General features: G+C 50.0%; 1 protein-coding gene across 1 annotated transcript in view; it reads left to right on the top strand.

The window, feature by feature from the left end:
- The first annotated feature begins 2,166 nt into the window (after positions 1 to 2,166).
- The window catches only part of Cacna1a (calcium voltage-gated channel subunit alpha1 A), a 265,280-nt gene continuing 245,633 nt past the window's right edge, over positions 2,167 to 21,813 (top strand). The window contains exon 1 of the mRNA XM_050120775.1: positions 2,167 to 2,538. Within this exon, the coding sequence (XP_049976732.1) occupies positions 2,273 to 2,538 (266 nt within the window). The 5' untranslated portion in view covers positions 2,167 to 2,272. The remainder of the gene's footprint in view (positions 2,539 to 21,813) is intronic.

The following is a 21,813-nucleotide window of genomic DNA, read 5'->3' as shown; positions in this document are numbered from 1 at the left end:
GCTTCCGAATTGCGTTAGCTTGTGCCAAGTTTCTAACTGGTTCTTAGAAGCTCAGGTGGGGAAATGAGTTTGGGCTTGAAAAGACACCTCAAGGAAATGATTGATTCCAACTAGAGAAGTCTTCACTATGGTCCGCAAGGCCCTGAAGGAGCTCCGCATCACCTTCCATGCTCACACTCTCCACTTTCCTCTTTACTTAGGCCTTCCCATGAGCCCCTGCTTGGCCTGTGAGCAAGCCCCACACAGTTCTGCCTCAGGGCCTTTGCACGCTGCTCTGGAGGGATGGAAAGCCCTTCATTCAAATGCCTGTGTGATTTCGGCATCACCTTCAGGTCCCTGCTTGGTGGTCACCGCCACAGCAGCCTTCTCTGGGCTTCACCTAATGCGTAACCGGCTCCCAACACATCCCGTCAAGCCTTTGTAAAGGCTAAATTGAGTGCTGTCTGAAATTGATAAATTCAAGTATAATCCCAAGTACCTTCAGACGAGGCTGCATTTGGAGAAAAGGCCTTTTAAATAGGTAACCCACGAGCTGGGGATGTAGCTCGGTTTGGTGTGGTGCTTGCCTGGCATACGCAAGGCATGCTCAACCCCCAGCCCTGCATACACAAGGAGTGCTCAAACCCCAGCCCTGCATACACAAGGTGCGCTCAACCCCCAGCCCTGCATACACAAGGTGTGCTCAACCCCCAGCCCTGCATAAAGCCAGCCGAAGAATCACACATTTGTAATCCCAGGAGGATCCCTGCAGGCTGGAGGTCAGCCCAGGCATCAGAAGGAGAGCGCCTCAAACAACAGCCTCCCCTGCCCACTGATGCTCTGTGCTCTTGGCACGATATAAGGGCCAGCCGCTTCGACAAAGGCCAGGGAATAGGGTAGCCCTTGTGGATGGGGAAAGCTCTCCATCCCCACGGCGCATCTGTCCTGAACACACACTTATGATTTTCCTTGTCCTTATTCCCAAACAACAGCGTGTCAACCACACTCACAGCATCCCTACTGTGTCCCAGGTCTCCTAGAGAGACTGGAGTCTGTAGGACTGTGTTCTCCACTCTGTAAATCTATGCCTTTTCCCTAAGGGGACCTAGCCTCTGTAGGACTTGGGGTCTCTGTCAGTCCTGGGTGACAGTAGACAGCTGGCCTTGCTGACAGCAGCCCAAGGTACACCCTGTCCCTGCTGATTCTCTCCATGGTACTCTTCTGCTCCTGCCTTACTCTGTCCCTGTCCGTCCCTCTCTCCCTGGGGTGTCTTCTCTGCATAGGAAGCGGCTTCTCTGTGTATCCACAGCACAGAGGCCACATCCCCAGCACCCAGCCCAGAGCCAGTTACACACGCGGTGTTTGTTGAATGAGTAAATGACAGATAACAAAGATGCTAAGCCCCCGGTTCCTCTATTTTGAGACCCCAGCAACTCATAGGTGTAGCAGTAGAGTTTATCACCTTCCCTCCCCTAACAGAGGCTGAACCACATTGAAAAGAAGACACATGTTTTCACACTGAGCCTTTCCGTGCAGTCCAGATGCCCATCAAGCTCTCCATTCCCCTGCCTCAGCCTCCTGAGTGCTGGACTTGCAAGTGTGAGCCACCTTGCTCCTGTCCTCCACAGTCTAAAAGCGCTATGCTCACCAGAGTGGCTGGGATGTTTCAGCCCAAGAAATGGTGACTTGAACAGGCAGACCTCTGGCCTCCACACACATATGCATACATGTCCATGTGCGATGTGACTGAATGCACATGAACACAGGCAACACATTTTAAAAAAATGAGATGAAAACTCTAACCGTTGGTCCCCCTGCGCTCTCTACACCCCAAAAGGAAGCAGATGGGGACCAGACGTCTAGCCCAGCACATCTGAGCTTGAACTTGCCATCAGGGGTCTGGAGTAGGGGCTCCAGAGGGTCCATTCCGCAGAAGGAAACAGCTAGATGTGAGAAAACACCTCTACCCCAACCTACCCCAGTCTGGCTGGCATCTGGAGCCAGGTGGTCCAAGTGCTCAGCATCAGCCACACCCTTGTGCCCTTTCAACCCACGGCCTGTGTTGCCCGGCAACTGCTAGAAGTTTCTTTCCTGTCCCCTAGTTGCCAAGGGAATGCTCAATCCTGGCAGCCAGGCCCGGGGTGCTGAACTTCCGGGTGCAGGGTGGGGTGGCCTCTGCTGCCCACACCTGCTCTCGTGGCCCTGGCTTCCTTGTAGCTTCTCTCACTCTGCTCTCCCCGTCTTCCTTCTCCCTCCAGTTTCCTCTCCTGGGATTTCTGAGTGAGGCCCATGGATGCCGAAGGCCTCCCGGGGCTCTGACCCCATGCTTCCTCCACTCAGTCATGACGTCCCGCACCACCCAAGCTGCCGAGGCGCGGACTGCACTCTGGCAGGCGCATGCAGGCCCCTGCACGTCTCGTGGTCACAGCAGATGAGCGGCAGCCTCGACGGGCCAACTCTGAAACGGCGTGGTGGCGTGGTGGACCACCGGGATGTCATCTTGGCCCACCAAGCGCACAAAATGCATAGCACCCCTCAGGCCAAAAGGAAAGAGTGGGAGTAAGTATGTGTGGGTCGGGGTGTTCGTGGGCTCGTGGGCCAGTCAGGGCTGGCAAGCTTCGGGGTGCTCAATGTGCTGATAAGCTATGCGGTTACTGAGGACTCAGGTGTTCCCTTACGAGTTGCGATCAACATTCCGCCTGTGAGTTGCCTTGAATTCTCTGAGCTGGCTTTGTGAAGGACCCAGGTCTTCTGCAAGCAGTGCAGCCAGAAAGGGCTGGGGAGGGGACAGATGCTTCTGCTGGGGATGTGGTGGGGAAAGGCTGAGAAATGTTGCCTTCTAGAAGCAACCCCAGAAACCCCCATCCGCTCTCACTGCAGTTTCCAGAGCCAGGGATAGATAGACCTTTGTGCTGAAGGCAGAGTAGGAGGCCAGCTTGGGTGGGGAGAGTGTGGTGCTTTCCTGACTTGGTTTGTCAACCCCAAGTGGGCCTGGGGTAGGGGGATGCGGATTAGGGGTGCAGTGGGGAGAGCGGCTACCTGGTGCTTGGGACTGAAAACCTCTTCCCAGGTTTCTGCAGTGGTTGTGGAAACCAACCGCGCTGAGATGCTCCTTTGCAGTTGCTTTTCTAGGCGCATTGCTAAGGCTTACTAAAAAAGTTTTCCCCCCAAAGGTGCAAAGCCGGGGAGGGTTCCTGGGCTGACAATGATGGCTGTGATTTAAACACCAGTAACAGCACAAGCAGCTGATGCTGGCGGGACAGAAACCATCAGCTCAGGTCTTAAGGGGTCCCTCCATCTCCACACTCTGCCTGTCTCAGAGAGGCTCAGTGTGGGGTCAGCCTGCTTCTCTGCAGCTGTTGCTGTTTTCTTCTGTTGCTGGAGGAAGCTGGGGTGCTGGGTGAAGCCAGTGGGTGCTGGTGCGCGTGTGCAAATGCAAGGGCCTGACCACGTGTGGCAACTGGTTTGAAGTATAACTTCTGGGGAGTGGCTGCGGCATGGGACCTCTCAGGTGGTCCTAGAGATTATGGCGACACCTGGTGGCATATTTTAGCATCTACAGGCAGCAACTATCCGACCTTAGTCTCCCCATGCGCCCCAGTTGTCCCATCTGTACATCTTCCCATGTACCCCTGACTTCTCCCTCCCTCCTCCACTCACACACCCATGTCCAACCCATGCACTCTTCAGCCCATCTGCCAACCCATCCATCCATCCTTTCATAGGTGCCGGGATAGGACCTTTCCAGGGCTTCTCCCCAACCCCTTCCTCTTCCGCTCTCCCCACTCACACCCTCCCTTGCTTGGTTCTCTCAGAAGCAATGAGACTCTGAGTATTCCTGCACACTTGCTGCAAGGAAACTTTTTTAGGGATGGAAAAGTGCTTTTGTGTGTGCATATGGAGAGGGGCGGGCCATGGCACGCAGGTGGAGGTCAGGTGACACCTTGCTGGAGTGGTTCTCTTCTTCCACTGTGTGGCTTTCTGGGAATTGAACTGAGGTTGTCGGCTTTAGAAGCAAGTGGCTTAACCTGTTGAGCCGTTGTTTCTGTGCAAGGAACGTGGTTTAAAGAACTGAAAAACACTGTGGGCCCAGGAAAAGGATGTATGCAATAATGAGACTGAATACTCACTTAGCCGCTGTGAGCTTGACCCAGGGCTCAGCTCTTTTGGCCTTCCTGTGCAGGCTCGGCCCTGGCCTAGGCTGCTTTCAACTTATCCCCAACGTGAGCCCTTTCTGTTGGCCACAGTAGAGCTGGTAGAATTTACTGATCCCTGGTCCCTGATCTACTGTGGGATCTGAGCCAAGTCCCTAGTCTCTCACTGGGGGATTCTAGGCAGGGTCTCTACCACTGAGCCACACTCCCAGCCCCTCACTGGAGGATTCTAGGCAGAGTCTCTACCACTGAGCCACACCCCCAGCCCCTCACTGGGGGATTCTAGGCAGGGTCTCTATTTCTGAGCCACACCCCCAGGCCCTCACTGGGGGATTCTAGTAAGTGTTCTTCTGCTATGCTTTCTGTCCTTGTCATGAAAACAATTTTTGGACAAACCCTTGTCATGTTTACTTTTACTTATTTAAACATATGTTAAGCTAAACTTAGCATGTGCATTATAATATACATAAAAATAAAATTAGAAAGGAGGACATCAATAAAATACATAATATTTTGAAATAACCTGTTTTGAAGACATTTTGTTTGGTTTTTTTGAGACAGAGTCTCTCTATGTAGCCTTGGCTGGCCTGGAACCTGCTAGGTAGACCAGGCTGGCCTCCAACTCACAGACCACCACTTGTATCTGCTTCCCGAGTGCTGAGTTATGACTGGAGGCAGATCTTGATGTATAGCACAGGCTAACATCATGCTTGTGACCCTCCAGTCTTGGCCAAAACTCGAGGACTCCAGGCCTTCCTGTGAGGGTTAGTGTTAACTGTTAACTTGACAGAATCTGGAGACGTCAGAGAAGGACCTCCGGGTGGTTTTGCTGGTTTTGTGGATTGAAACATAAGATCTGCCCTCAGCAGACTCTTCAATGGTCCCCAAACTGTATAAAACGGAGAAAACAGATTGAGTGCCAGTTCACATATCAGTTTACCCCTCTCTACTCTTCACTGGGGCACAGTGTGAACCACGGCTTGGCCATCTCTCTCTGCCCTTCACTGGGGCACAGTGTGAACCACGGCTTGGCCATCTCTCTCTGCCCTTCACTGGGGCACAGTGTGAACCACGGCTTGGCCATCTCTCTCTGCCCTTCACTGGGGCACAGTGTGAACCACGGCTTGGCCATCTCTCTCTGCCCTTCACTGGGCACAGTGTGAGCGGCTGTCTTAGGCTCCGCTGTAGCGGTGATGGGCTGCCCTTATGAACAGAGAGCTGAGACCCACCTTTCCTGCCGAAGTCTTCGCAGAGCATTATGGCACTGGAACAAGACACGGGTTCTAAGTCCACCCCCCTGCCTTTGCTCTCCCCTAGGACACTGCTCTGTGTAGTGTTTTCGCTCTGCACGTGTTCCAGTAGAAGTCACCCAAACCCCACAAGTCCATGATCGCATTCAATAGTTGCCGGGACTTCCAGGTTCGTGCGACAAAGCCACACTTCTCTTTCTTATTTTCTGAGGATTGTAGAGCAGATCTCAGCTCGTAGCCGGCTTTATAAGCCCAGTCTACGTCTCTAAAGCACACGACTTCCCCACCCCACCCCACCCCCAGTGCTATCATCACACTGACAGCATCAGTCACGATGCTCACAGCCCTTGTAGCTGGTGGACCTTCTGCTTTCCTGAATCTTTTTTTTTTTTTTTAAAACACTGATCTCTTGGAGCAAGGGGTCTCTGTGTTATGTTTGATTATTGATTCTGCTTTTGCAATGGAGAAGGACACAGAGAACCTAGCTGAGCCAGCGGAGGATCCAGCACCATCACCATCCACCCCCGGAGCTTGCTGCCCTCCTAACTGGTGCCGAATCCCTGTCCCTAGGTGGCCATTAATCTAGGGGCTCCTAGGGATGAAGTGTGAGAACGGTCATCTCTGGCTGGATCAGTCTGGGCTATGGAATAGCCAAATCAGAACATCCTTATTTGCCTTCTCCTCTCCCTTCTTTTTCTCTCCCCTCCTTTCCCTGTCCTTCCCTCCTATTCTAGCCTTGACCTCCTAATATTCATGCCTCTGCTTCCCAAGTGCTGGATTACAGGTGTGTGCCACGAGGCTCTTAACCACTGAGCCATCTCTCTACAGCTGCCCCCCCCCCTTTTTTCTTAAAGTTACATTGATGGGCTGTGTATGGGAACGGTAGGGTGTTTGCCTAGCTTCCCGAGCCCCAGGCTCCATCCCCAGCCCCTCAGGAAAGCACAAACACTGACTTGCACTCTCTAGGGAAGCCTGTGGTGACCATGAGAGCCGCACTTGCTCTCCCTGAGCTCACCGAGAAGTGAGGGAAGTGGGTGAGTTACCATAGCCATCAGTTTCGATATAATATGTGGTGGGAATATGTGAAATCCTTTCTTTTAGCCATTTTCAGATGAAATTGTTAACCGGAATTGCAGCCCATGGTCACCAGCTCCAGGTTCTGGGTTATGTGGGCGAGGATGTCATGGTGGGCTGTGTGGTGGAGCAGAGCGTCTCACCTCAAGGCCTGCTGCAAGGAGAGAGGGATAAGGGTTCTAAACGCTTACTGGGGTCCAGCCCCCCGTGACCTCACTTTCTCCCACTGGGCTTCACCCCTCAAAGGTTCCACTACTTCCAGATAGCACCATAGGCTTCAGCAGAAGGCCTTTGGGGTGCACCTCAGGTACAAATCATAACAGGAAGTGACCTGGGGTACTTCAAAAATATACCTCCATTGGCATGCCACCTCCAAGCAGTCCCCAGCAATTCAGTCTGGATTCAGCCTGGATGCATTAACTCATCAGAAGGGTGAGTTCTGCCATGATTCAGGCCCAACTCAATAGCACCACCTGGGGACCAGGCACTAAGCAATGAGCCTCAAACTCCTGCATCTGGTGACTGTTCTTGCCCCCCCCCCCCGTTTTGTTTTGTTTTGTTTTGTTTTTACGAGCTTTTTGGATGTTTTCTGGACATTCATAGACCCATAAAATTCTGTGTGTGCACAGGTGCGCATATGGACGGTCAGGTGTGCAATGTGCGTGTGAGTGCGTGCAGGTGTGTGTTGAGCCACAGGTTAACCTTTGGCGTCCTTCCCTTGGTGCTCAAGCAGGCCAGAAGAGGGCGCCTCTCTTCTGGTAGAGTTAAGAGCGCAAGGAACGCTCTCAACTAGGAGTGGTCTCTCTGCTTGCTGGTGTAGCCCCAGAGCTGGAATTAACCACACCTGACGTTTTACATGTGTTCTGGGGATAGAAGTCAGGCCCTTCAGCTTGCATGACAAGCACTTTACTCCCTGAGCCATCCCTTCTGGCCCCTCCTTAGTGTTTGCCTGTAGTCGGACATGGTGTCCCTACTTCTGGAAACATTTGGAGATAGTTTTGTCTCATAACGCAAGAACTGTCTTTGAAACGGACTGTCTGGCTCCTGTGGCTGAAAAATATTTCCTTTAGAGCCTTTTAGGAACGGGGTTTGCTGACTGGTGGGTAAGAACCGCCGGCTTCCAGCTGAAGGTCCTATAGCGTATCACCAGGTGGCGCTGTGGTCCACGAGTTGAGCAGGTGCCGAGCCCCTCAAGCCTCAAATCTAGCTCTCCAGTCCGCCCCTCCTGGTCTTCTGCTTCCAGCCTTTAGGGAGCAGGGTTCTGAGACACTGGTGGCAGCTCCCTCAAGATGCCAATTCTTACCAGACTATAACCGATCCTCACCCAAAAGGCCAGCTCTTTTTAAATGCACAGCGAGTCTGGCAAAAATCTGTTGCAGAAAGATGACCCAGTGGGTAGACGGGCTTTCTGCACAAGTCTGGAGAGCTGTGTTCAATTCCTGGAACCCGTGCAAGTGTTCCGGAAGACGCTCAGTTCTACAGAGTTATCTTCTGGTCCCCACATGCAGGTTGTGGCACAGGTGTGAGAGCGTCCATACACAGTAAGAGCAACTGGAACATTTTATTTTTTATTTTTTAAAAATTATTTATTATGTATACAGTATTCTGCCTGCAGGTAGACAGGCAGGCCAGAAGGGGGCACCAGATCTCATTGAAGATGGTTGTGAGCCACCGTATGGTTGCTGGGAATTGAACTCAGGACCTCTGGAAGAGCAGCCAGTGCTCTTAACCGCTGAACCAACTCTCCAGCCCACAACAGGAAAATTTAAAAGATCAGTTGGAATTGGGGTTGTAGCTTAGTGTCAGGGCTCTTGCCTAGCATGTGCAGAGTTCGAATCCTGATCCTACCACTTCCTGATCCTGACGGTGGGAGGCCCCTCCCTCTCTATCCCCAGTTTCCTGGCTGTAAAGTGAAGATAGCGACAGCATCCAGCTCCGGGTGGCAAACACTTCCTTTTATGTGGGGGTGTATACATGCTTGTGTGTGCAGATGCATATGCACACGTGTAAGCGTGTGCATGGAGGTCAGAGGTCATCACGAAGGTCATTCTTCAGGAACCCTCCATTAGTTTTGTTTCTTTAGTGAAGGTCTCTCTTTGTAGTCCTGGAACTCAGAAATCTTTCTGCTTCTGCCTCTCGAGTGTTCGGATTAAAGGTGTGTGCCACCATGCCTGGCTTCCACTCTGGTTTTAAACATGAAGTCTCTCACTAGGACCTGAGGCTCATCAGTTAGGCTAAGCTGACTGATCAGCAAGTCCAGGGATTTTTCTGACTCTGCTTCCCTCGTGCTAGGGTTACACGGGTGCACGAAGCCCGGCTTCCTCCGTGGGTGCAGGGATGAAGCTGAGGTCCTCATGCTTGGAAGGCGAATGCTTTCTGCACTGTTTCCTCCCCACAACCTGAGGCAGCAGCATCTCTAACAGAGCAGGCTCGCAGGTGCTCTGCGTCTGGTCTCTGCACCTCAAGGTGGTAAGGACAACTGGTCTCAGTGCCTCGTCCCCACAAGGAAAAGAAAACAACCTAACCAAACTGAAACCTGACTTTTAAAAAGGAGCTGCTTGGGAATCAGAACACTTTTTTTTTTTTTTAAGGGGAAGGCAGGTTGAACAATTCTAGCCTAGTTGATATTAAAAAGAAATAGGTCTGGTCCCAGGGCACTGCTTTTCCAGTGCAGCTGGCTGGCTTGCAGGGCAGAGAGACCCTCTTTTTGTCCTTTGAATACTGGCCTTGGCTTCGAGCCACAGAGGAAGGTCTACAGAGGCTTTGGAGTGCCTGCCCCTCCCACAGTGCCTGGCAGGCTCTCCATGCTAGCTGCTGGCTCCTCAGTGTCTTATTAGCACATGTCCCTGAAGTCACCCTTCTGATTTTTTTTTTTCTGAGACAGGGTTTCTCTGTGTCCAGGACTGTCCTGGCTGCCCTGGAATTTGGTTTGTAGACCAGGCTGGCCTCGAATTCCTTGAGATCCTCTTGCCTCTCCCTCGCAAGTGCTGGGATTAACAGACATGCGCTACCACCACCCAGCCACCCTTCTGATCTTATAGGACTTTTGATGTAGGATTCAGCTGTGCCTCGGTTTCAAGTCTCCAACAGCCGCAAGCCATCCTTTTTGCATGGGGTCTGTGAGCTTGAGCTGTCCTGTCCCTTCCTGTCTCTTACAGCTAAGATGCTAAGCTTTCGACCCCCCCACATTTATGTTTTGAGACAGGGTCTCTGATTGGCCTAGAGCTTGCTAATGGGGCAAGGCTGGCTGGCTAGCGAGCCCCAGAGATCTGCCTGTCTTCATACCCCAGTGCTGGAAGTGAAGGGGAAGGAGTCAGTTCAGGACCCTCAAGACCAAGTTCTCAGGTCCTCTTGTTTGCATGGCAAAAACAGAACTTTACCACCTGAGCCATTTCCCCAGCCCCGTCACACTTTCTGGATGGTGACTGTGCACACGAGCAGACCTGTAATTTTGTTTGTTTTGTTTTTGGTTGTTGTTTCTGTAGAGACTGACTCTTTAGTGCAGACTGGATTGGAGTCATGCCCCTCCTGCCTCAGTCTCCCCAGTGTTAGGATGATTCATGTGGCTCACCGCTGGCCCCTGCAGGATCTGCTAGTGGCTCCACCCAAATGGACCCCTTGACTCTGTCTCTGGCTGTACTTTCTCCCCTGGGTCAAATCCCAGCACTCCATCTGCTGTTCCTGTTGTTTTGGGGTTTTGTTTCCTATGGTTTTGGGGATGGAACTAGGGACCTCATGGGTGTCAACCATGCTCTCTACTCCTAGGCCACAGCCAGAAGATTCTTTTATTTTTAAAAATAATTTTGTTTCTCTCTCTCTCTCTCTCTCTCTCTCTCTCTCTCTCTCTCTCTCTGTGTGTGTGTGTGTGTGTGCGCGTGCGTGCCAAGTGTTCAGATGCCTGCAAAGGCTAGAGAAAGGCATTTGATTCCCCTGGAGCTAGAGTTGCAGGCAGTCATGAGCCTGACTGGATACTGGAACCAAGGTCAGGTCCTCTGGGATAGTCTGAGATAGCAACTAAGGCTCTCAAAAGCTGAGCTATCTCTTCAGCCCAGGCTAGCCCTGAACTTCAAGGCCATCATGCCTGGCCTTAAGTGCTTTTGCCTTCAAGGCCTTTCTGCTTGCTGTTCCCTCGGCCTGCAATGTCTTTCATGTGATGGTTCCTTCCACGTGGGTCTTTGCTCTGATGCCATTTATTGGTATAGAAATTGGTAGAGCCTCTGTCTAGATTCCCCCAAAGAGGGGCTGGGGCATGGCTCAGTGATGCAGCAGTCGGGGGATGGAGCTTTATTGGCACGGGAAGAACCTGGGTCCTCCTACCGTGATTCTCGCAGGTCATTTTAACCCACATTACAGCGCCTCACTTTCTCCCTTACCTTTGATGTTCATCTGAGACAAATCCCTCGTTCTTTCATTTACAATTTGGAAGTTATGAATCAACTTTGAGGTGAGAACACACATAGACACAAATGCATCAAAAACAAAGCATGACTTGCGCTTCCTAACTGAACACAGAGTAGCTCCAGCCCGATTCCAGCTTCTGGTCTTACTTCTTGGCGTCATTTTCCTCTCTGTGTATCCAGGGAGCGTGTGTTGGTCCTGCTGATTGTTCAGATGTTGAGGTGGTTCCATCCAAGCCAGCTAAGAGCGGTTGCTTACTCGTGAGGACCTTACTGGTCCTGGATGGTTCCAGATGCTTCCAGACAATCCACATTCCAGGGGTTATGTCATCTGCAGGTATCCACAGGGGAGGGGTCCAGTCACAGCTGTGCTTAGCCTCTTCCCAGAAAATGTCTGCTTAGGACTTGGGTCCCCCTCCCAGCCACAGTGAGTGAGTGAGCTTCAAGCGACAGGGCGCAGCTGGAGCAGAAGGCTGGACAGGTAGAATCCACACTGGGCCACGAGTCGTCTATAGTCCAGGGAAGTCAAGGGATCTGAATGGATTTTAGATGATTGTGCCAGACAGAAGGAAAGCCATCACGTTAAAAGTGTTTGAAATCCTAGAGTTGTCCCGAAACATGCTTCTCTAAGAGCTGTGCAGAACAGAACCAGCAGAGCTAGCAGAGCTAGTGGAGACGCCAAAGAAGTCATGAAAGCCAATAGACTTCCCGGACCTCTTCCGGGAAACATAAACACAATCTCTATTGGCAACAAAGTTGCGGTCACGTGATCGCTGCTGAACCCACTGTGATCTATTGCTTCAAAGTTTCACTGCAGTTAGAAATGGTGAAAAGAAAGGTGTGCCGTGGGACGGTGGTGGCTCAGGCCCTTAAACCCAGCACTTGGGAGGGAGGCAGAGTCAGTCGGATCTCTGTGTGTTCGTGTTCGAGGCCAGGCTGGTCTATAAGAACTAGTCCCAAGACAGACTTTAAAGCTGGAGAGAAACCTTGTCTCAAAAAACAAAAAATCAAACCAAAACACACACACACACACACACACACACACACACACATACACTCACACTCACAAAGATGTGGCTTTTTTCCCATCCAACTTGCAGATTTTGTGAATTAAAAGCAAACTGCATGCTGGGAATACAGGCTACCATTCCAGCATTGGGAGTCAGAGCTAGCATGGCCTAGGTAAGCAAGACTCGATCTCAAAAACAACAATCAAACAATCTCCAAATAAAATAGGACAGGTGAAGGAAGAAGTGGATTCAGAGAGCACACTGAGATTTCTTGACGGTGTGTGTGTGTGTGTATCTGTGTGAGTGTGTATGTGTGTGTAAAGAGGTACCTAGGAGACTATAACAAGTTGGGACACAGAGCTGGAGAGAGGGGTCAGAGGTTAGCAGCATCCACTGCTCTTGCATAGGACCTCAGTTCAGTTTCCAGCATCCATGTTGGGCACTCACAACAGCCTGTGACTTTAGCCCCAGCGAATCTGAAGTCTTTGGCCTCTGGCATCTTTGGGCACTGAATTCACAAGGCACACCCCAACAGAGACACATATAATTTAAAAAAAAATAGAAACCAGGGGCTAAAGAGATAGTTCAGGGGTTGAGTACATGTTTCTTCTACAAAAGACCTGGGTTCAGCTTCCAACACCCACATGGTGGCTCACAACCACCTGTAACTTAAGTTCCAGGAGATCTAATGCCCTCTTCTGGCCTCCATGGACACAAAGTATTCATGTGCTGCACAGAGCAGCCAAAATACTCATACATATAAAATAAATATTTTTAAAATTTTAAAAATCGGACTGGAGAGATGGCTCAGAGGTTAAGAGCATTGCCTGCTCTTCCAAAGGTCCTGAGTTCAATTCCCAGCAACCACATGGTGGTTCACAACCATCTGTAATGGGGTCTGGTGCCCTCTCCTGGCCTGCAGGCATACACACAGACAGAATATTGTATACATGACAAATAAATAAATAAAAATAAATAATTTAGAAATCTTTGAAAAAATAAATCAGGGGAAAGGCAAAAGGGGCCAAGAGCTAGAGCTTGGGGAAACTGAGGAACAGACTGCAGTATGCCTTGGGCTCAGGAACAACAGTGTACAATACCAAGCCTTGATCCAAGTTCTCACCAGATTTGTAATCTCGGTGTGCTTGGTCACACCCCACTCCTGGTACCAATTCCAGACTCCAGTGACTTCTGCGGCACCTGCCCGGTGCTTTCTCCTTGTCTGTGAAATTGCATCGCCTGCTTTAGAGTGGCTATGTCCAGGTACAGGGAGCTAAAGAAAACCCGAGACCACTCAGGGCAGTAAAGTCCTGCAGCCGGGTCCCAGACACTCAGCCCCAGGACCCCTGTGACTACCAGGGTCTGCCAAAATGAGCAAGTCCTTCTGTAAAAATGGCACTGTGTGCCTCACGCCATCTCTAAACTACTTAGTAATGCCCGATACTTGTCTGCTCTGCAGACAGCTGTGTTGTATTGTGTGGGAAGTAGTGACATGACAGGGGCTTCTGTATGTTCCGTGGAGATGCAGTGTTCCCTCAAATGTGTTCAGCGCTCAGCTGAGTGAATGGGTGGGTGCGTGTAGACTCTGCGCATGTGTAGGCTAATGCTGTCATAACCGTGTGACCCTAGGATGGATGCGTGTAGACTCTGCACATGCACAGGGCTAATGCTGTCATAGCGGTGTGACTCTAGGCGGGACGGGAGCAATGCTGTTCATAGTCACACAGATATTCAATGGAAACAGTTTTAACTTGACTTGATAAACAGTCGTGCAGAGTGGAGCCATGCGATGCTGTGTTTTGATCTGAGCGTGCGCTATCGGGAGAGTCAGAGCCGTTGTCGTGTCCAACATCTCCCGAGCTTCACACTGAAAACCGAGGCACTGAATAAATGAACAACTTCTGCTCTTCCCCTTCCGCTCCCTTTCTTCTTTTCTTCTCTTGTATGTGTACACGTGTGCATGTGTGTGCACATGCATGTGGAGGCCCAGCTTCTGTCCCTCAGACTCCTTATTTATGAGACAGGCCTTGTCATTGGCCTGGAGTTTGCCAGGTAGGCTAGGCTGGCTTGCTAGTGAGCCCCAGGAATCTGCCCTTCTCTGCTCCCGGTGCTGGGACCACAAGCATGTGCTTCCAAGCCCAGCTATTTCTTATGTGGGTGCTGGGCTCTCACTGGGGTCCTCATGCTCGTGTGGCGGGCTCTTCCCCACCACTTTTATTTAAGGCATTTTTATGCTCCCAAGAGGAAATCCCATACTTGCTGTTTTGGCTTTGGAGACAGGCTTGTGTTGTGCAGCCAAGGCCAGCCTCATGCTTGTGCCCGCGCTTGGGGGGGCGAGGTGTCCGGCACCACACCTGGCTGCTGTTGTTTGCCTTTGTTGGTTCTCAGAACTGCAAGAGGTGCAGCTTCTGGCTCAGTGTGAGCAAGGCTCCAGCTAGCCCTCCAACGTCCCCTGCATTCTCCTTCTTTATGGACTGTTCCGGACTGGTTTCTCCTGCAGCCCAGTGATACTGCCTTCTTGGTCACGTCTACTAAGAATGGCGGCATGAACCGATGTCAAGGGTGGCCCATCACATCCCTTTCCCCTTCTTTCTTTCTCTCTTTTCTTTCTTTTTGAAACAAGGTCTCATTCTGTAGCCCAGGACAACCTTAAAGATACTCGCTTAAATCAAACTTGCAGTTATCCTCCTGCCTCAGCTTCCCTAGTGCTTGGATGACAAGCAGAACCACAATGCTCAGCTCAAGAATGCTTTCTTTAGAAGACAGACATGCCTTCACATAGTCCCCAGGAATCCATTTGGAGGCCACTGATCCACACCTACCCATCCATGGACAAATTGCTGGTAAGTGTAAGCACTGTCTCTCCCTCTCTGATCTGAGTCGGAATTTACACCCCTGCTCCAGTAGTTCCTGGGCATGTGGCTTTGCAGCTGCAACTTGGTCTCTTGTCCTGAGACACGGAGCATCCTGACCTTTGTACAGTTCTAAGGAGGTAAAAGGAATGATGATCACAGTGTCCAGAGAAGCCTTTCCCTCACAGCCATGGACTCCATTGCTCTTTTGGACAACTTCAGGAGGCACTATTTACATCCATGGTGTAGGCGACAGTGTCCTCTGGGGGCTTTTCCGAGTAGCAGGTTTGCTAAATGCCTCCCGAGAGTCAGCGAGAACATAACAGCGTATGCCAAGTGTTAAAGTTGTACCATTTCGCAAACAAGAAAACGGGAACACAGAGGGGCTTAGTAGTCAGTCTGAGATCACACAAGATGTAAGTTGACTTCTAGTCCTGAAAGCCTGGCCCCAGAGCTTGCGCCCTCGTCTTCTTAGCTGTTAGTCTCTTGCCTCTCGCAGTTGCCCAAACTGTGGCCCAGCTTCCCATATTTCACTTCCTATCTGGAGGCTCTTCAACACAAGTCACTGCTGAGCTAGGGTTGAACACAGGTCTGTCTGAGCCCAGCTTGAAGCCTGTTGGTGCTAATGACTTGGCTAGCATGGACACCCAGCCACTATCATGTTCCCTGCAGAAAGTTCTAGTGGCTTGGATTTTAGCGCTGTCAGTGGGGTCTCGCTCTCTTCTGGGTCATCCTTGGCTGGGAGAGCATCTGGTGAGAGTGTGGCCTGCCTTGAAGGAGCAGGGAAGGCAGCGTGACGTGTAGGAGGCTCGGTGGAGACAGGGCCAGGGCTGGAAAGAGAACTCACCCTGATTCCTGGCTTCTCCAACCCTGTCTCTATGAGCCACAGTGTGAAGCAGCCAGGATATGTTCGGGCTCACGGTTTCTCAGGCTCAGCCCATGGTCACCTGACTCTGCTGCTTTGGGTATGTGGTGAGGGCAGTGGCCGTCAGTCAGGGAGCAGGAGGCCACAGGCAGCCTGACTCGCAGCAGGGTGTGGACACCAGCCAGGTAAAGAGCATCTGGTTAGCGCACAGGCTTCCTTTCAGGATAATCCCACTGGTGATGAGTTGGCACTTCCAGCCGATGTGGCGGCACAGGCACACAGCTGCCATCCTACTGCCTTGGATACCGAGACAGGAAGATGACGGTGTCATAGTCCATCTGGGTGACATAGTGAGACCAAGAGCTTCGTGTGGTTTGATGGCCCTGCCTGGATTCCTCAATTGAGGGGCTGGAGGTGTGGCCCAGGGGCAGATCTCCTATCTAGTATTCATGGGACTCCCCACTGGAGAAACAAGTTAGCTGGTGCCTCCCCTGATACCAGCTTAGACCAGATGAATTTGCCCACTTGTCCTCTCTATTGAGAGATTGCCCCTAGGATTATCAAATTTGGCATCTGAGTCCCCTGTGGTTGGTTACCCTAGAGACCTTCTAAGGTGCCCCAACTAGGTCAGGGAGACGTTCAGCTGTGCAAGGCAGCAGACGGCCTCAGGCATCCGCAGTCTGTATAGAGACAGAACTCTGGACCTGAAATACACTATCCAAATGAAGGGGGTGGGGGAGAGAGAGACACAGAGAGAGAGAGAGACAGAGAGACAGAGAGAGACAGAGACAGAGAGAGAGACAGACAGAGACAGAGAGAAAACAAGGCACTAGGCCCAGAAAGATGGGTCTGAGAATTTCCACAGCGATTCATGTGCAGGTTTCAGACCCAAGAAAACCCCCAGGGTAATTTGAAGAGACCAGGGCCTCAGTACTAACAACGTGGGGTCCAGTCTAATAGTCAGTTCCCCAGAGAACTCACCCTGTCCCCAGAAACCTAAGCCACTCCTGGGAGACATTGCCCATTTATGGGCTGGAGTCTCACTGGCAAGTCCTTCCCATGAGCCAGCCTCACCTCTTAAAGGCCACACCACCTCAACCCCACATGCTGGGGCCGAGCTCCAGGAAGCAACTGCCACGCATAAAGATGGTGGGTCAGGCTTCTAAGGCTTCTGCTGGGAGTTTCCTCTGGTCAAGTGACCATGCTGAACTGCAAAGCCAGCTGAGAAATAGCGCCTGTACTCAGACTTCAAGTGACATGGGCAGCTTCTTGAGTAAAGGTGACTGATTTGGGACACACTTGACAACCTTTCTCCGTGAAACACGCCACTCCCAGTGATGCTGTCATGCTCACAGCCTGTACCCCTCCCCCACTGCTTCCTGGCTTCCCCTGGAGCTGTGCTACCTCCAGCCCTGAAGGTTTGCTGTTCCACACACTGAAACACAGAGAAACGCACCATTTTCTGGCTTTCTCTTTAGATGCGACTTCTCTAGGTCCTAAAAAGGTCCTGGTCCAGTTCTAAGCCTGCCAGACACAAAGACAGGCTTGTCTCTCTCCTAGGAACCTATTGGGGCTATCAGACAGTTTTCTTGGTAATACTTTCCAGTGTTTTTGCTTTGTTTTTCTTTTGAGGAAGTGTCTCGTGGAGCTCGAACTCACAATCCGCCTGCCTACCTTGGTGAAGGGTTTGTACCACCATGCTCTGTCTAAAGGACGTGTGTGGGTTAGCGCTCTGTATGTTTGGATACATGTGCGTGTGTGTTTGGGTGTTGTCCTCAGTGACACCCTACCTTGTGTGTTCTTTCCTTTTTCTCATCTGTTTGTGTGACCCCGCAAGGGATGGGGATGGGGTGCCACAGTGCACATGTCTTCACCTTCCACCTGGCTTTGGGTAGGGTCTCTGTCCTTTGCTTCAGGGGTGCCAGCCAGAGTTTCTCTCCCTCCACTCCTCATTTCTGTGGGAATTCTGACATACAGATGTGTGCCGCCACATCTGGCTTTTCACACACCCAGTCTGCCTGCACAGCCAGCCTTTTGCCTGCAGAGCTGTCTCCCGGTCCTGCCACCTAAGTTTTTGAAACAGGGTCTGTCTTTGAACCTTGAGTTCTCTGATTCATTGGCCAGTGAGCACTTAGAATCCTCTCACCTCTGCCTGCAGCAGGAATGCAGCCAGGCGCATGAGGCCTTGCTAGGCTTTTATGGCTTTACCCACTGAGGCTCTGACTCAGGTAGGCACGTTCCTAAGGCAAGCGCTTCCCTGACTGGGCACTTACTCAGCCTGACACAGACCGGCGGAGCATTAGAATCTACTTTGAGCGAGCTGAATTTTCTTTTTATCTTTTCTTTTATTTAATCAGCATTTTTTCATTTATTTTATATACTGACCACAGTAGGCAATGGCAGGAGTTCCTGCAGCCCTGGGGTGTGTACATAACCCGGCAAGCCACGTCCCCACCCCTTTTGTCTTTGAAGCATTTTTCCCCAGACTCCAGCATCTTGCCAGCCAGTTCTCATCTTCCTCCCCCAATTCAAAAGGCTTTTTCCAAAGCGTTAGACTCCAAAAGTGCTGAGGCCAAGGCTGCGTCTCAGAGCTGTGCTCCTGTAGTCACTGGAAGAGAGCCTGCAGAGATGTGGCCACCCTCCCGCTCAGGTCAGTCACCCTGCACGCTGGGCCCAGAGCCCCGGGCAGCTCTAAAAGCAGTCCTAAGCCTGTGACATTCCTATGACTCAAAACACTTTAAATTTGATAAGGTTTGTTTATTTGTTTGTTGAGACAGGGCAAAACTACATAGCCCAGGCTGTTCTTGGCCTTGAGGCCCTCCTGCCAGCCTCCCAGGCATTTTCAAAGGATGCCAAGCTGTAGCTCCCACACGAGCCTACAAGGGCAATGTTAAATTCACCCTCATTTCCAGATCTGGAAGCTCAAGCACAGAGAGGGTGAGTGACCCGCCTAAGGTTCCTAGCTGGGGTTGGCCTGGCTGCAAGTCAGACCCAGCAGTCTGAATCTGGAATTAATAAGGAAATCTTCATCTTGGCTTTCTGCAGGTGCTGGCAGCCTCCAAGCCCGGTACCAGCAATCACACTTCCTGGCCTCCATCACAGGTGCTGGATTTACCAATTCTCTTGGTACAGCTGCAGCATGGCAGAGGGGCGGACAGCACTTCCTGGTTAGGTCCTGAAAGGACACAACACTTGCCCTGCTCTGCTATGTGCAACTGTGTGTGTATTTGTGTGTACATGCACAGGTGTATGTTGTGTGTGCGAATGTATGTGTGTATGCGTCAGTGTGAATATGTGCATGTATATTTTATGTGTGTATGCACACGTGTATGTTGTGTGCCGAGTATGTACATTATGTGTTGTGGGTATATGTATATGTGTGTATATGTGCACATGTATATGTTGTGTATGTGTGTATGTACATGTATCAGTGTATGTGTCTGTAGGTGCATATGTGCATATATATGTTGTTGTGGTAGTTTGAATGTGATTGGCCCCCATAATCTCATAGGAGGTGTGGTCTTGATGGAGGAAGTGTGTCACTGTGGACACAGACTCTGAGGTCTCATATTGCTCAAGTCAAGCCCAGTGAGGCACACCACTTCCTGGTGCCTGGAAGATGTAGGACTCTCAGCTGCTTCTCCAACACCATGTCTGCCTGCACACTGCCATGTCCCCATGATGATAATGGACTGAACCTCTGAACTGTAAGTGAGCGGCCCCAATTAAATATTTTCCTTTATAAGAATTGCAGTGGTCAGGGTGTCTTTTTACAGCAATAGAAACAATAACTAAGGCAGTTGTATATATGTGTGTGTGTGTGTGTGTGTATTCGTGTGTATGCATATGTATGTATATGTTGTGGATGTATGCATGAATGTGTGAGTGTGTGTGTGTGCATGCGTGCATGTCTTTTCATTCCCAGGGATGGGATCCAAAGCCTCTTGCACACCAGGCCAGCTAGCCACATCTCCAGGCCCAAGACGACAGTACCTGTACAGAATAGGCTGTTTAAACCTCTTTGACATGATCTCAGACAAAATAGTTGCCGACTTTCTTTGTGACTCGGTTTCTTCACTTATAAAATGTGATGGGCGGGACACATCAACACCTAGCTGTAAAACTACATCGAAAATGGTTTGAATAGTTTTGAGCTTGGATTTAATGATGGTATGAGATATGATTGCTATTTTTAGAGACATGATCTCACTATGTAGCCCAGGCTACCCTTGGTGTCGTAATCCTCCTGCCTTAGCCTCCCAAGCACTGGGATTAGAGGTGTGTTTCACCACGCCTGGGAACTAACACGTTTTTCTGTGGAAGTCCACAATGAACAGGCCCAGCCCCTATGGATGGATACGCAGATTCTTGACAAGAAGGAATGAAGGCATCCCTTGTAATGGATACTTAAGGGAATATGTGGAGTGGCAACTAGAAAAGAGCCATTTGAGGGTCAAATGGGAACTGACTACTGTGACATCGCTCTCTCTTCCTTTCTCCCATTAATCCCCCTGTTCCAGTCTCCCCATAAGTATATATTCTAGTTCCCCTTCCTTGAGAGTTCATTCTCCCCTCCTTGTCTCCTACTCTACACCTAACCTCTGTGTTTGGACGAATGTTAGCGTGTGTATCGAAGGTTTAAAAGCTAATATCACATACAAGAAAATGCATAAATATTTGTCTTTTGAGTCTGGATTACCTCAGTTAGGGTGATTTTTTTTTCTGGCTCTATCCATTTACCTGAAATTTTCATGGTTTCTTTTGTTGTTTTTTTAACATCTGAGTAATATTCAATTGTGTGCATGTACCACATTCCCTGATCCTTTCTTCTGTTGATGGACAGCTAGGTTGTTTCCTATTTCTGGTTGTGTATAGAGGAGCAATGAACATGAATGAGCCAGTGTCTCTGCAGGAGGATGGAGGGTCCTTGGGTATCTGCCCAAGAGTGATGTAGGTAGCAACAGCCACACTGGTTTCCATAGTGACCGCACAAGTTTGCACTCCCACCATCAGTGGATGAGTGTGTTTACCCCACATTCTCACCAGCACGAGCTGCCATTTGTTTTATTGATCTTGTCCATTCTGACTGGTGCAAGAGTTTCCCTGTGACTAAGGATGTTGAACATTTCTTTAAGGGTTCCTCAGCTGGTTGTGTTATTTGAGAACATTTTTTTAGTTCAGTAGCTTTGAATTTCTGTCTGTTTGGATTGATCTTGGCTATGAACTTGCTGTATATTGCCTTTATTTTGTTGAGAAATGTCCCTTGTATCCCTGTTCTCTCCAGGAGTTTTATCATGAAGGGATGTTGGAATATGTCAAAGGCCTTTTCAGTATCTAATGAGATGATCATGAGGTTTTTGTCTTTCAGTCTATTCATATGGTGGATTACATTGATAGATTTGTGTATGTTGAACCAGCCCTGCATCTCTGGGATGAAGCCTACTTGATCATGGTGGATGATCTTTTTTGATGGGTTCTTGGATTCTGTTTGCAAGTATTTTATTGAGAATTTTTGCATCTATGTTCATGAGGGAAACTGGCCTGTAATTTTTTTGTTAGGTCTTTGTGTGGTTTAGGTAATTGTGGCCTCTGAAAAAATTAGCCAATATTCTTTCAGTTTCTATTTTGCAGAGTAATTTGAAGAGCATTAGTGTTGATTCTTCTTTGAGGGTATTGTTCTTTTGTACTAAACCCATCTAGTCCTCAACTTTGTTAGTGGGGAGACTTTTAATAGCTGCTTCTATTTTACTAGGATTCTTGGTCTGTTTAAATTGCCTAACTGAAGCAGGGCAGTGGTGGTGCATGCCTTTAATCCCAGAACTCAGGAGGGAGAGGCAGGTGGGTTTCTGTGAGTTCAAAGCCAGCCTGGTCTACAGAGTGAGTTCCAGGACAGCCAGAACCACACAGAGAAACCCTGTCTTGAAAAACCGAATGAAGACATGAAGAAATAAAGAAAGAAAATTGCTTAGCTGATCTCAATTTAACTTTGGTAGGCTGTATATATCAAGAAATTTATCCATTTCTTTTATGTGTTCTGGTTTGGTTACTTACTTGGAAACTGGGAAAACTGATTTCCAAGTTTGGGGTACAGATTTTTAAAGCATGTCCTTATGACTCTCTGCATTGTCTTGGTGTCTGTTGCCCCCTTTTGCCTCTGTTAATTTAGATCTTCTCTCTCCATCTTTTAGCAAATTTGACTAAAGTTTTATCAATGTTACTGATTTTCTCAAAG

Source organism: Alexandromys fortis, unplaced genomic scaffold (genome assembly GCF_014885135.2).
Source record: "Alexandromys fortis isolate MF-2015 unplaced genomic scaffold, M_Fortis_MF-2015_v1.1 scaffold_186, whole genome shotgun sequence".
Lineage (NCBI taxonomy): Eukaryota > Metazoa > Chordata > Mammalia > Rodentia > Cricetidae > Alexandromys > Alexandromys fortis.
The sequence above is the reverse complement of the archived record's forward strand: the minus strand, read 5'-3'. Positions and strand labels throughout refer to the sequence as shown.